This window comes from Rhea americana, unplaced genomic scaffold (genome assembly GCF_003343005.1).
Source record: "Rhea americana isolate MKP2758 unplaced genomic scaffold, rheAme1 scaffold_2, whole genome shotgun sequence".
Taxonomy (NCBI): domain Eukaryota; kingdom Metazoa; phylum Chordata; class Aves; order Rheiformes; family Rheidae; genus Rhea; species Rhea americana.
Genome location: NW_028186149.1, coordinates 9,655,707 through 9,671,077, shown reverse-complemented (window position 1 = coordinate 9,671,077; position 15,371 = coordinate 9,655,707). Strand labels below are relative to the sequence as shown.

Here is a 15,371-nt window from a genome sequence, read left to right as displayed (position 1 = left end):
GCCGTGCTGAGCTGTCTGGTTGGTGTCCCCATTTTTGGGGTGAAATGGTGGGGGTTAGCGGCTCGCTCGCCTCTCCCGCGTGCTGCAGCTATCCACCTTCTCGTAATGGCCGGAAAGAACCGGGGCAGTTGTGCAATGCTTTTCATTTCATTTGACATTTACTTTGAAATTTTATTAATCTTGCTGTTTAGTTTTCCTTTTCAGTGGTTACAGTAAGTTGTCATCTATCTCTACTAAAATGATACCCCTTACAGTTGCGCTTACTTCAGGTATTTTTGGGCGGAGGGGGAATATGTAGCAGAAGGCAGTTAACTAACTAATTTTACACATAAACCACCCAAGTGAGGCCAGCGATGCAGTGGTGAGGAAATGTGTGTGAGGTGGGTTACTAATTTGCAACTCAGACAGAGTAGGATCTGCTGCTTCTCATACTCACAAAACTGATAAATTTACCCATCTTTTACCTTTACTCAGTGTAGTGGTAAATAAAATTTATGGTATTCGTAGAAACGATTACTGATGGTTTTTGTCTGTCAGGCTCATTGCTGAGGTGTGCTAGTATGACTAAACTCCCTAACCTTTGATTTTTGTTTTTTCTGAAGGAAACTCCTCTGCTAGACAAACTCTTTGTGAAATATATAAAACATTTCTATAATGGAGATTTTAGGATGCAAGTAATACTATGATTTGGAAAGAAATTCAGTGTCTCAAAGCTTTCTGTAATGGAGAAGTTAAAAAAAAATCCACRGTGTTAGCAGGTTTTTGTTGTTGTTTTGGGACTGAACAGACCTAACAATGAGGAGTTACCTACTCCTTTTAGTAATCACTGAAATGGGAGCAACTGATTTGTTGGGCAGGGAGTGGGTTAGGTTAAAAAAAAAMCAAAAAAACATAGAATAGCAGCAGCAACTTCTGCTGTCTCTTTTACTCATTAGCAAATKAATTTTATTTATGCTGTGGCTTCTCAGCAAATGAGGAGTAGCGAAAATACAAGGTGAAGAGTTTGTGTACTAGAGTGGGTAATAGTAGGAAATGTCTTTCAAGCAAAAGTCTTTTCCAAGATTAAAGTAAATGAAAGTGTGTGTGTGTGTACATATATATATATATATATATATGTATGTATATATATATATATATGGAAAAAATGCGCTACAGTGAAAAGCGGATGTAATCAGATAAGTTAGCTTGGGTAAAAATGTAAACACAAAAGTGGTTGAGTTCTAAGTAGCAGTAAGAAGGATAACACTTAACCTGTAAAAGTGAATGATGAGGTGTTGTTACAATCTAACAAAAGCCATCTTGTGTTTGTAGAGCTGCTAGTATGTAATGGTCTGGGGACTTAAGTAAATAAACTTATTATATCTTGTCTAAATACCACCAGACTGAAGAACTGTTAAAGCTTCTCAGGCTTGAAGTTTTCTTTGGTTTGAAATACATGGTAGCTTTTAAGACATATCTCTTTATTAGGTGTATATTTGAGCTTATATTGGAATAAATATAAAGTGCAACACAATATTAAAAACACATTTGAGGAAAGCTTCTGTAATGCAGACTAGTACTGGACTTTTTCCATACCAGTATACACTTTTTATTTTTTTTAACATATACTGACTGTAAGACTATCTATTTTTTCCTGTTGTTGACCAGAAGAGGCACAGTAACTGTACCTTGTATTGTTATCCTCTTTTATCTGTCATGAATAAATTTGGCAGGTAGTGGTGGTAGCCTTTYATAGGACCCCCTTGTTAATCTCTGCACAGGCCAGCTTGAGCTGTACTGGCTAGAAGTTAGRTCAGTTGGAATCTTTGCCTGTACGTAGCAGAAAAGCATCAAGGTAAAGGAAAAATTAAACTCATATAAAAATTTTCAGAGGGAATTTGCTATTTAATGKTCAAAAAATCTTTTCTGTTTTACTTATACATTGTGTATTTTAATGTCAAAAAGATTTTTATGAAAAATTTTCCAATTTTCCTAAAGTCTTCATCTGTCCAGTGAGACTGTTATTTCCTTGTCTTATAATTTAAACTTTCCTCAATGTTAGTTTTTCATTGCCAAATAGATCATAATTTGAGATTTACATTTATGGAGAGGAAAAAAGCAGTTAAAAACTGCACAGTTTAAACAGCTAGTATTTATCTAGTTAATGCGAAATATGAGGTCTGTTTTTCAATTTGTCTTTGGATATATTCATCCACAATTTTAAAATGGGTACAATTGCTACCTTTTTGTGAGAGGGGCTTCTAAAATACCAAAGTTTTGGAGTTGAGACATTTAAAAATAATGAAGAAAAGCTTTAATTGATAGTACTGCTGTAATTTGAGTAATGAGTTACGGGGATTTTTTTTCCCCCTGAAGAAAGTTGTTGCAAGTCCTCTTTATCTATCATTTYGGCTAAAATCTTAACTGTAGAAATGGAAGAGGAAGGGGACTTTTAGAACTTACTGGGTAGGGGCAGAAAACATTCTTAGAAAATAATTTGCTAAGCTCAGAGGCCTAAAAATGACTGTGGTGTGTGTTCTGGCTTACCATCCGGTATTCCTCTTGCCTGAAGAGTTCTCAAACTCTTCCAAAGGAATTTTTCTAAAGAAGCTGACTGCTTCAGGAGTTTGGAAGATAAAACCTTAAGAACTTGAAATTAAGTCAAAGTTTATGTCTGCTTTTTTCTGATTCATAATTAATCAACTTCTTTTGCATATTTCTAACCACACAACTTGAATAGCTGAGATCTGGAAAATCAAAGTAGTTTCATACTAGCACTCTGTTTCTGTGTTTCAGAGTTTTGGTTTGTTTTTTAATAAGATTTTTTAAATTTCCATTCATTCTTATTTTAAAATGTAATTTTATAGTAATTTAACTTGTACTTTGATCAYAGTATAAAGGGAAGTGGCAGCATAGGATGAAATTAACCTTTTAAATGTCTTRGCAGAGGACTTTGACAGGCAGTAAATGGAGGGGTAATCACAGCTAACTGGGAAATATCTTTGAKTTTTTTAAGTAGGTGAAAATATTTCAGTTGTTGGGAAGGTAATAGGGCTATGGGACAAAGAAGTGCTAAGAGTGAGAGTAAAGAAAAGTGGCATAAAATTTGAGATACTTTTTTGAAATAAATAGTTGAGTGGTCACTTGGGAAACTATCCTGTCCTCTAGAAGTGTTCCTCCACTCCACACCCCCGGTGAGAATAAAAGTAACCATTATCCAAAGAGCAGATTATTTTATGTGAGTCAGAAACTTCTGAGGAGAAGAGAAGGAAGGAGGGAGATAACAGAGAAGGAGAAGTAGTGATCTGGAACCCCACTGGTCTTAGCGGTCTGCTAATCAAGGWGAACTACTTTTAATTTATTCTTCTCTTTCTTAGCAAAGAAAAAAATGGTCTCTGAAATCAGTGGAGGAGAGAATGGAGGGATTTTAAGTTTAGATAAAAGGAGAACCAGAAGCAGAGAGAAAAAGGATTGGGGAAATATCTTTTTAYGTGTACACATGAATTGATGAGTGGAGGAGGAAGTACGATATAAACATAAAGGAATGCTAGTTCACACTTGCCACAAATGGGAGAGTCAGCACAGCCTGCAGAGTTGCTGGCACATGAGCAGAGGGATTGTTCAGAGATAAGACACATCTAGAGTTGTTCTTTATGAATAGAGAAATGAATCATGGTTATCAATCCATACACTTAAGGAAAATACTGTAGGATTATATGAAATTATAGAATAATTAATTACTTTATTACCATTTTAATAGTTTTTTCAGCTACCTCTTAACTTTGCAAATTCACACATTTTTATTTGCAAAAGACTACTTTTTGACTCTGGCAAATGCCAGAAGAGTATTGGCACTGTACAAAATTTGAAATATTAAACACAACAAAATGACTGTGTGATTTTTCTAATGTATTTGGACATTTCTTGTTCTATTGTGAGTTTTCTCAGTTTAAAAGTATACAACTGTGTCACGTGTTGTATTACTATGAGTTGTTAATGGCCTCTGGTGATCGATTTGTATTAACACATCATGAGATCAGTATGCTGGACTTGAGTTGCTGTGCAGCTCTTGCTTAAAACTTCAAACACTTAAGTCCTGTGAGTTTGTCACTGGCACATACGCTTTCATTTGGGGAGTGCCCTTAAGGTACAACTAGCCACACAGCAGAGAGGGGACTGGAGCACAGAGCTTCAGGTATATTCTCCACAAGACCAAAAAGCATCTGTAGCTCACAGATCTCACATGAATGAAAATCTTCCATGTCTGTTGCACTGTTGCCACATTTAGATTCCTGTCCTTTGGTCGTATATTCAGCTTCTGATCATCTGAGGAAAAAGCCTGCAAGATTCCTGAGAAAGGAAGGATCAGGGAAGTATAGGCTACCAGAAWTGATAGCTTGGAGCTACACTGTGACTCTTTTACTATAGAAAGTGAACCACACACCAGATAAGCTCCTCTAGTGGGTCAGTTCATTGGCTTCAAATTGCATTCTCTTAAGGAATAAAATCAAGATCATGTTCCTCAAAACAACATGATGAACAGATTTTTTTTAGGATTTAGTAAACTGATAGTGAATGGTTGGTAATGCTGTTCTTCTTCAGCCTGTTAATGTTTAATTCTTATTTGATTGGGATTTCAAGATCACATAAACTTACATGGTTAGGACATTTTAAAACAGATTTTTAATTTTAAAACTGACATCTAAATGCACTGTTTTAGTGCTTTAATGAACAATTTGTCAACTCAGTATTCAAAACTGCATGTTGAAAACTAACTACTAGATCTTAGTTTTTTGTAAGTAAACTTTTCAGTGATTGTGATTGACAAGTCCCTCTGTTATTTTGATYAGTAATAAATAATTTATAGGTTTAATAACTCATTTTAAAATGAACTAAATGAAACTTCAACTAATTTACATTTCAGTATTTAATTAAACTCCTTTCTAAAAACTGTTTGATATCAATCCTGTTTAAAGAGTTAATCTAAAGCATTACTCACATTTTCCAAGTGATGTGAAAGAAATTTGAATGAATTTGAGTATTGTAATGATAAATGTGTACCGCTTGGTAAGTGACACCAAGTTTAACATTCAAGGCTATATTTGGTTGTGGATTAGCATGAATGAGCAGTTAGCAGTGTCTGAGAATTAGTTCTTTTTTAAGAAAGCAAATAATAATAATAATGAAGAATGTTAACTGAAACTTTTAACTATAGGTTTCTATTACATAGATCTCCCGTTGTTGCTTCCACAGGCGGCTTCTGTTGAATACAAACTGCTTATCATTACTTTAAAACTTCTAAACCTGTCTTCCATCTCTACCTGCCTGATTTTTTTGGTTGTTATCTTGAAAGCTGATGAAATATTGATAAGATTGTTACCTTCAATGCCATGAGTAAGAATAATTATTTTAAAGTCCTCCTGTCTATACCAAACCTCAAAATAAATGCTGTCTTGTCTGGTCTAAAGTGACAGCTGCTCAGGAAAGATTTTTGCTGCTTTTGGTGAAGATTTCTATCTTCTGGCTCACTGCTAATGCTAAAACCTCCACCAATCGTGTAGTCTCCAACAGTGGAGACAAGCCAGAGGTTTTGCTGTGGCAGCCTGCAGCAGGAATAGGAGACTCAAGGTCATCTGCTAGAATATTGCTTGCTTTTCTCTCTTCTGTACCCTGGAGAATGGTGACTTTGACATAAGGTGTTATCAGAGTAGAAGTCCTTGACATTGTTCTGCTCATGACTGGGAAGCCAGCATGTGCTTTCAGTAAGTTAAAATCAGTAATACAGCCATTGAGGGTTCATATACATATTTAGAAATACAGGTCTTCCTAGTGCATCAAAAGAGATTGCATTAGTATGTTAAGTAATTCTGCAGCTCAGCTGTTGTACAATTTAGTAGCTGTGTATAACTAGTACAGCTAGATCAGTCTTAGGGAGTAATACACATTTAAAACAAATGTATGCTTTTAGATTAACATAATACTCTTTCTTCAACTGTTTTATTAGTTTGTAAAAATGTCATGTGGTCAGTTGTTACATATTCACAGTGTAATATGTTTTCCAAATGTAAAGAGATTCTTACATTGTACTTGACTGCACATCAAGATACATTTTCATCATCTATATTTGTATATTGTTTTCCAGATTTCTTTACTCAGACGAAGTTCAAATTGGTCCAGAAACTGTTATGACTACTCTTTACACTGCTAAGAAGTATGCAGTTCCAGCCCTGGAAGCACATTGTGTGGATTTTCTAACTAAGCACCTCAGAGCAGATAATGCTTTTATGTTACTTACTCAGGTAGGTTTCATTTAAACTTAGTTTTGATTTACTATGAAAATCAATATTTGGAGATAAATAACTAAATAATATTTCACAGTAGATTTAGCCATGACATAGTTTAGCTTATGTATGAAAACRCATCATTGCTCTGTGCTAGCATTTGTATAGACTTGTCCTGTTTTTTTGCCTGGTGGCGTTAATGTGGAAGGAAAGGATCTTCTTTTTTTTTTTAAATAATATGCAGTGTACTTGGACATTTCGAACAGGACCAGTTTACTGTCCAGTGTATTTACATGAATATTGTAACTTTTGTTAGTACTATATTTCAGTTCACTATAGTAGTTTTGATTTGTACTTTCTTTACTTATCATGTTGCCAGAACTGAAAACATATGTGGGGAGGAAAACTTGCATGCAGTGAATTCTCTTAAATCCTCAAAGTAGTAAATAACTGAAGTGCCCTTTAAGGTATAAACACAAGGTGTACTTAGACAAATCAGCCAATTAAAATCTATTCTGGAGTAAAAATGTTTGCTCGTTAAGATTAGTGATTTGACAACTTGATGCTTGCAATACCAGAGTAACCAAAGTGGTATTTCTTTATTTCCCTAGGCTCGTTTATTTGATGAACCTCAGCTTGCTAGTCTTTGTCTTGACACGATAGACAAAAGCACCATGGATGCAATAAGTGCAGAAGGCTTTACTGATATTGATATTGGTAAGTTACTTTTTGTGGCCTAAGTATTACAGTTCTGAAAGGAACCATATTGTTTTATTGCTGCATGGTTCTTCTTTATTCAGAGTTGCACAGATCAGGTACAAATTGTGGAATCCATTAAAAAAAAATCTAAACTGCTGATTTCTGTTTCACTTTTTTGGAAAAACTAGTAGTTGTAAATTTAGTTACTTCAATTTTTTGCAAATTCCATTCTTATATATGTCTAAGATCTTACTCCAGTTCAGTTAAGATGTGTCAAAAATTAAGGCTGAGGGCAGGTATTCCAGCTGCTTAAAGAAATTGTGAAGTCATTATTAACTCTTGTATTCAGGGGGTTTATGGTACCATCTGTGACTGTTCATATCTGTTCTTGATGTCTCAATCTGTGGGAACTTTCAGATGTGATATTTTCTATGATACCAGACGTGCCTTGCTCAAATTTGGGGCGTGTAATAACTCCTGAAGAAGATAGAATATTGAGAATGTGAAAACACTGTTTTTCAGGCTTGTATGAGAGGAAAAGTAGAACAGACTAAAACTTAAATATTCATTACAAAGTTTTTATCTCTCTGGTGTTCGTAAAATGCCAGAATGAGTGAGTTATACAGGAAAATTTGCTTTTGTGAAACTGTGAATGGCTTTCCTTACATCCTGTGTTCCACCTTCAAGTTTTAGATGATAAATGAGAGCCTTTTCTGAAGGAGTTACTTCAATTCTTGCTGAATTAGCTTGCACCTGTGCTTGCAAGGAATGTTTATTTCTTGAAGTTGTTCCCAGTATTATTTATTTGAATTGGTATTCACTAAGTAGTTTCTTATACTTTACTAATAACAAAGTTGTGCAGCTCCATAGGAACTGTTTTACTTAGGAAATGAGGTATGTTCTCATTYGTATAAAAGAATGAAGAACAAGAGATTTATTTTAGACATAAGACAAATTGTCTTTTCTTTGTATTGTTATAAATGTCTTTTATTTGTTTAGTTTTTAAGCTTACTTGAGATGTGTAGAATTGCTATTAGTTTGAATGAATACTGATCCAAATCTGTTAACGTCTTCTTTAGACACATTATGTGCAGTACTGGAAAGAGACACCCTTAGTATTCGAGAAAGTAGACTCTTTGGAGCAGTTGTTCGTTGGGCAGAAGCAGAATGTCAAAGACAACAACTGCCTGTGACATTTGGAAACAAACAGAAAGTGCTTGGAAGAGCTCTTTCCTTAATCCGTTTTCCACTAATGACTATCGAAGAGTTTGCAGCAGGTTAGTGTTTGGGTTCTTTGTCTTGGTGTTAGACCACACTGGCARCTGTACTGTTCATCTGCAGGTATTTACTTGCTTAATACTCTATTATGTTGTTAATATCCTACTAAGGAAAGATGTGATGCACTCTTAATCAAAGCAGATCATCCTGCAGAAGATGTTCTGGCCTTTGGAAAATGTTAGTCATTTTCAGTTTGCATATATATGTGGTTTAAATGCAACAGTTGAAGTAATTCTTAGAATCAGCATAGAAGTTTTTCTTTTCACAGGTCCTGCTCAATCTGGAATCTTGTCAGATCGGGAAGTAGTAAATCTCTTTCTTCATTTTACTGTCAATCCTAAGCCCAAAGTAGATTATATTGACCGACCGAGATGTTGTCTTAGAGGAAAAGAATGCAGCATTAACAGGTTCCAGCAAGTGGAAAGTCGCTGGGGCTACAGTGGAACAAGTGATCGGATTAGGTATGACTTTTGAAACTATTTGGAGGAGAGGCAGAGAATTGTGGAAAGAAAGGGAACATATTACTCAGCTGCTGCTTCTTTGGCCTAAGATACAGTAACAAACATGAGGGTTCTGTTTGGGCAGATTTGATCTTTTCCTTTCATTAGGAAACTTAAACTGTTCCACACATAGCAAAATACAAAGTAGCAAAGAACAAACTTTTGGAAGGCTGAATGCATTCTAGAGCGCAGGATTCTGATGATTATTTGGTGCATATCTCATTTTAAAATACCAAGCCTTGATCTGTTTTTATTTTGGTGAGATTTGAAAGAATATCTTTGTATATTAGCAAAGCTTAAACCTGCAAAACCAATACCTTCAGCATATTGCTGCTGAAATCTAATAGAAAACATTACTGAAAAAATATTAATGTAATGTCATTTTAAGTTCACTTTCCAACTCTTCAAATGGAAGCYTTTCTATATGATTTGGAATAAGGTAATGTGACAGTTGTTTAAATTTCTTTCTTGGCTTTTGTCTTGTTAGGTTCACAGTTAATAGAAGAATTTCCGTAGTGGGGTTTGGGTTATATGGATCTATTCATGGACCCACAGATTATCAAGTTAATATACAGGTACAGTATATTCTGTTGAAATAGCGTATGTAGAAACTATTGCTTGTTCCAGACAAGTGACATTTGCAAAACATGTAGTGTATATTTGAATTGAGTAGGAGCAGTATGTTAGGCGAAGAATCTAATCTGTGTTTTGATCCCAGCAGAGGTCATAAGCAGGTGCTTTGGGAAAAATAAGAGCAATGTGAAGTTTTTCTCCCTTTCTTCTTCTGGAACTTTTCCAACTATTTTCAGTGTAGGGAATTTCCTGAGAATGGGTTGATTTCTCTGTTTAGTAGCACTCGGTGAATCTATTTCCAGAATGCTGGTTCAGCCTAACCTTGAACTCCTGTAAACTTGTGGCAAATGAATTTTACARATTTCTGATATGTTCGTTGGGCACTAAGTCCGTCTGTCATTGAAATTTCTAGTAATTCAGGCAGTTGCAGTTCAGGAAAGAGATCTCGGATTTGTCATCAACAGTTCTCTGAAATCAGTGACACAACATGTAGTGACTGCCAGAAAAACCCATTAAAGGTTCTGTGTCATCAGAGAGATAGTGAAAACAAGACAGAAGGTAACACTGTGTTGCTGTATGAAAGGCAGGTATGCCCCCATGTTCAGGCCCGATCTCATGCAGTAGTATTGAGAGGTAGAGAAAGAAGTAATTAAAATGATTATAGGAATGGAACTGCTTCTTTATGAGAAGAGACCAGAAATGCTAGGAATCTTCAATTTAAAGAGGAGGAGGCTATGAGGAGGTGTGATCCATAATCACAGAGGAAATGGATAAGGTAAATGCAGAATTGTTTGTTATTCACCAAATCCTACAATATTATAGCTAGGAGACTCTTACTGAGACTAGCAGGAAAACAAAATAAATAGGAGTTGTTTTTTTATACAGAGGATGCTAAACACGGTATCACAGGAGACAGATATCCATTCAGACTGGTGGTATTTGGACACATTCATTCAAAAACAACAGATCTGTTAACAGATTCCAACAGGAACAGGAGAATGCACACTGTAGCATCCCTAGAAGAACAGTTGTGCATGCTGGATGAATGGACAGCAGAGTCCAGGCYAAGATCCTGTCCATCAGAAGCATTACTGCCAGAGCATATTGGACCTAATAGACCAGCTGTCTGACCCTGCAGCGTGTGTATTATGTTCCCAGTTTGTCTAGCGTGCATATTGGCTTCAGAGGCTTGTTGTTGTCCAGACCTACAACTGTTCGGAAGGATTGACATCGTTTGCTACTCCTTCAGTCTTAGGTGGAAGGTTGCACATTACTGTTACCATAACTGCTTTTGTAGTTACTTAAGTTTTAGACTTACTAGTTCCTGTGTGGGAATCCCCTCAGGTTCTTCTGCTGATAAATGATTCATTTGTGGTGGTATTCTTCTGACTTCTGTGTGAAGACCTTAACCTGCTGATGCTCATTTTATATCCCAATGGTGTTAACCCCACCAGAGAGTCTGTAGGGCTTTGTGCTACTGGTGTGTTGTTTGTTCTTTTGTTCATTTTGTTCCTTTGTTCATTTCTAGGCATCTTTTTAAATGGCAGGTTATTTTTGTTCTGTTTCTTATTTGGTTATTTCCATTCTCTGACCATCCTGTACTTAAGGATAAGAATTTTTGTGTCAGTCTTTCATGAAATAACATTATGTCTTCTCTCTTAAGATGTTCCAGAGAATGTATCTGGGATGAGGTTTTAAAGGAATTTGTTGCTTTTTCCACATTCCTCAGTTTGAAAGCTCACTTGTAAATGCTTTGATCTGAAATGCCATTAGTTTGATTTTTCTCAAACAATATCTATGTAAGTAAGTAGCATAGTGCACTAGGAATAGATCTTAAGAACAAAACAGATGGTACTGAAGACTGAGCAACTATGCTATATATATTTGGGGATTTTTACTTTGTACTAACTGTAGTTTGATCCTCTGAACTAAATTCCTGATAGCAGATGAAAAGCATTTGTCTGCTCCCTCAGTGTATTTTCCAGATTTATTTCCTCTGAAAAGAATTTAGTTCTTTCAAGGCAAACCAAAGCATGTTAAGTGGGAATGATAAGAGATTGACTTGAGAAACACTCCTGATCCAGCCTGAAAGGCCAGTGTACCCCTGTCATTCAGGTGAAGGTCATCCATCCTATACAGATTCCTTTATTCTGGAAGCACTTCTAGTTCCTAATGAATCTGAAACTTTGTCATACGATCTTTTCAGCCAGGTATTTAAATTCTGCTGCTCCACCTTTCTTCCTGGACCTGCATGAAGCACTGGGAGAGCTACAGAGAAAKTTAATCATTTTATTCTTGTCTTAAAATAGTGATAATTTATATTACAAATACATCTTTTGTGTGAAGTGTATGACTTCAGCCTTATCTCTAGTAAGCCTTATCTAGTATTTCTATTGATTGTGGCTAAAAAATACCCCACAATTTGAAGCACTCTTTTAGGCAGGGTGTACTCTTACTTGTGCACAATTAAAATCATATAGTAGTTTAATGATAAAATATTAAAGCTGTTTGGATTCTTGTTAGTGCAGTAATCACAAGATGCATTCGTTCATGTTACTCTAATAATCTGCTATCCAACTTCTGCAAGAGCTGTTCAGCAGCAGGAATTGCTATCCAAAATGATAAGTGTGCATCTTAGCTAGYGATTTCTATTCTCCACTAAAACTGAAAAGAAATAGAATATGCAGTATGAGTGTAATTTTTAGACTGAACGTAAAGTAGAAATAAAATTGTAGACTTGAGTGGAGTTGTTGATCATTGAGACACTGAAGTACRCGTTCTTTTTTTATTTCTGAGACTGTACCATGGTCTGTTTACATTATTTGTGAAAATTTGTTTCCCTGAATTAGCCAAAGCCAGTGAAGAGGCAGAGCCCACATACTAGTTTTGTACTTCTCATGTGGGCAGTGTAGATGTACAACAAAGATTAGTAAATTGAAGTATGGGATTGTATGTAAGTCTATAAAGGTCAAAAGCTGAACATCTAACAACTATTTTCAATCTCCTCCCAAGCAAAGACTATAACCTGATTGGAGTGCAGTGTTTGTGGGCTGAATTCAGCCTGCAGATGAACTGCCTGTGTAAAAAATTAAAAATTGTGCTTCAGCACACTGCTGGGTGAATCCTAATGGTATTGTCATGAAATTATACCTGCCTTCCAGTTCTGAGGTTGCACTATTCTTCTAGTAAAACTGGGTGGAGCAGGCAAGTGTTCACTTATAATATTCTTATATGCAAGTAACAGGAATCTTTCTCAAGCTTGTAAACCAAAAAATAATATTTTTGTGTTTTTATGCAGATAATTGATTATGAGAAGAATCAGACACTAGGACAAAATGATACTGGATTTAGTTGTGATGGAACTGCCAATACATTCAGAGTTATGTTCAAAGAACCTATAGAGATTTTACCAACAGTTTGCTATACAGCTTGTGCTACACTGAAAGTAAGAACAATATAGAAGATGTTTTAACCCAAGATTTTGTTTAACTTGTAYGTGTTTTCTGATGGAGGAATGTCTTCTAGGTCTGTAATTTATGTTCAGTGCTAAAGAAGGCTGCAGTTACATTCTGTGGTAACTTGTAAAATTGTACTATCTCTGTTCTGTGCCACAGCGCAGAATTCATAACTGAAGTGAAAGAGGTGGGGATGATAATTTATCCTCAGTTTTTCTCCTTTGTTTTCCCACTCTCTGGCTCTGTATGGGAGTTGGAATGGATCCTAATGGAAGTCACTCRTCCTGTTTGGTGCAAAAGTGCTACCTACAATATTTAATTTGGCAGCTGTCTGTATCAAAATTAAAAAACAAAACAAAACCCCAAAAAACTTAGTCAAGAATATTTGGCCAATAGCTATGTCCGAGAAAATAGAAAGCTTTATTATTTTTTACATACTAGTGCTTGAAATACAGGAAGGAGTGATTTATTTTAGCAATGGCTCCTCCTAATTAATGTTAAAAGACAAATTTATTAATTCAGTGTTTTATCCAAAATAGTTAAAAGTTAGTATTCTTTTAAATCTAGTTCCTTATACAGATATCAAAGTTGAGCAGGTTGGAAAAAATACTGCACATTTAAAAGAAGAAGCTGAGGCAGAGAACTAAGTTAGGGTATGGGCAATCTGTATGACAAGGAGACATGTTATAAAACATTTATTCATTACTAGTAAGGTAAACTCATTTAAAAGTAAACCTTTCAAAGAAGCTTTTTATTATATAGACTTCTGGGTTTTTGCTTCTTTTGTCTATGGTTTTGTATGTAACTTAAGTTGCTGTGGATACATTAATTTTATACTAGTATAATAATCTAAATAAATAGAACTTCAGCACTTGATGGGTTTTGCAGCACATTTCCATTCAGTTGGCAATCTCTTCTGATATTTCTAGGGTCCTGATTCTCACTATGGAACAAAAGGATTGAAGAAAGTGATTCATGAATCTCCTACTGCTAGCAAAACATGCTTTGTCTTTTACAGTTCACCAGGTAACAATAATGGTACATCAATAGAAGATGGACAGATACCAGAAATAATATTTTATACATAATTTCACATGATCACCTTGGATGTGTCAGTGTATCAACAGACTTCTGGTCACTATTGGTGGCAGTCACAAAATTCTGTGAAATTACATGAATATGTAAAAACAAAACTAACTTGTTTGAGAGGTACCAGAAAAGCTATTTTCTCTGCATGATTCCTGGCAGAATGGGATTACTTTAGCTTTTCCTCTTAACAAAGCCTCAAGTCAAATAAGTACGCTCTATGTTGAAAAGATTGTTTTAAATAGTATCTTGTGATTAATGGCTTTGTATTTTGACCCCTTCGTTTCTGGCATAGTGGATTCACCTTTTAAACTGGAAAACATTATTCATTATGAATGTCTAGTGTACATTTTCCCCAGCCTGTCCTGAAAAGACAGTAAATCTGCTGCTGTATTCCCAGCTTACATTTCTTGAAAATAACCTCGGGATGACCGTATGAACCTGCGTTACTTTTTTTTGTAAAGTTCATCAGCAAAGCTGGATTCATWCTACTATCATTTTGACTCTTCGGGTGAACCGTGGAGAATTAATGGACTTAGCACTTCAGACAGCATCAGCAACTGTGATGAAGAAATACTAAGTCAAAATCGGCAATATTGATGTATCCAGGATCTCTTAATTCAGAAGGGCTGTTTTGGAACATAAGGCTGGTTATGGAGGTAGCCACTGTATATACATATGTGCCTGTAACAAAATGTATAGTGTGAAAATGAGAATACAAGACTTGTAATGATGTAATTTTATGACTGGATGCTCTAATACTAAATACTAAAAACCTAGTATGAAATAAGGATTACTTGTGTACAACTGGTTTTACAGAATGTGTACAATAATTCGATGCAGTTAAGGTACATATATAGTCTTCAGTGTCTTGCAATATTTGTTGTAGTTTCACAGAAAATAGTAGAACTCCTTCCTGTATACAATCCTGTACAAAGGTCTCTCAAACTCCCACAAACTACGGCAACAGTTTAAGAACAATACTGATTTAAGAACATAGGAAAAAAACCTTATCTACCATGGGGCTATTAAGTGTTTACATTCACCTTTTATGCTTTTACTGTTGCTGTAATTAGTTTACTTTTTAAAATAGGGAAACGAGCATAAATCACTTCACTTGCAAATACTGCCTTTGAAAAGGCAGCTGTTGATAGCTTGCTACTTCAACTAACTTGGTCAAATTTTCTGTTACTGAAGATTCACCTTTTCCACKGGAAAATATTACTCATTTTGRACTTCTAAGGTATGTTTTCCCCAGSCTGTCTTAGAAAGACAGTGAATACGCTGCCGCGTTCCCAGTTTGCCTGTCTCTAAAGTAATTGTGGCGTGGCCTTACGGACCCGCGTTACTATAGTAATAGAGCTCTTACTGTGGGGACTCTGGCAAGAAGGCAATGCCGGAGCCGCTGTTCATTGTTTTGTTGTCGGAGGGATTTTAGATGCAAGCTGAACTTTCAGCATCGAACCAACGTGAAGTCGTGTTCTGGTAGCGGATTGCTGGAGATGGTTTAAAAAAAAAAA

At 35.7% G+C, this 15,371-nt stretch overlaps 1 protein-coding gene across 1 annotated transcript; it reads left to right on the top strand.

The window, feature by feature from the left end:
• Positions 1 to 354: 354 nt before the first annotated feature.
• BTBD1 (BTB domain containing 1) lies at positions 355 to 14,704 on the top strand. Its single transcript, XM_085303465.1, has 9 exons — positions 355 to 380; positions 6,122 to 6,278; positions 6,872 to 6,977; positions 8,039 to 8,236; positions 8,506 to 8,698; positions 9,225 to 9,312; positions 12,609 to 12,755; positions 13,695 to 13,791; positions 14,316 to 14,704. The coding sequence occupies exons 1-9, from the start codon at positions 370 to 372 to the stop codon at positions 14,429 to 14,431; spliced, it is 1,113 nt and encodes a 370-aa protein (XP_085159591.1). The 5' UTR covers positions 355 to 369; the 3' UTR covers positions 14,432 to 14,704.
• Positions 14,705 to 15,371: the final 667 nt, after the last annotated feature.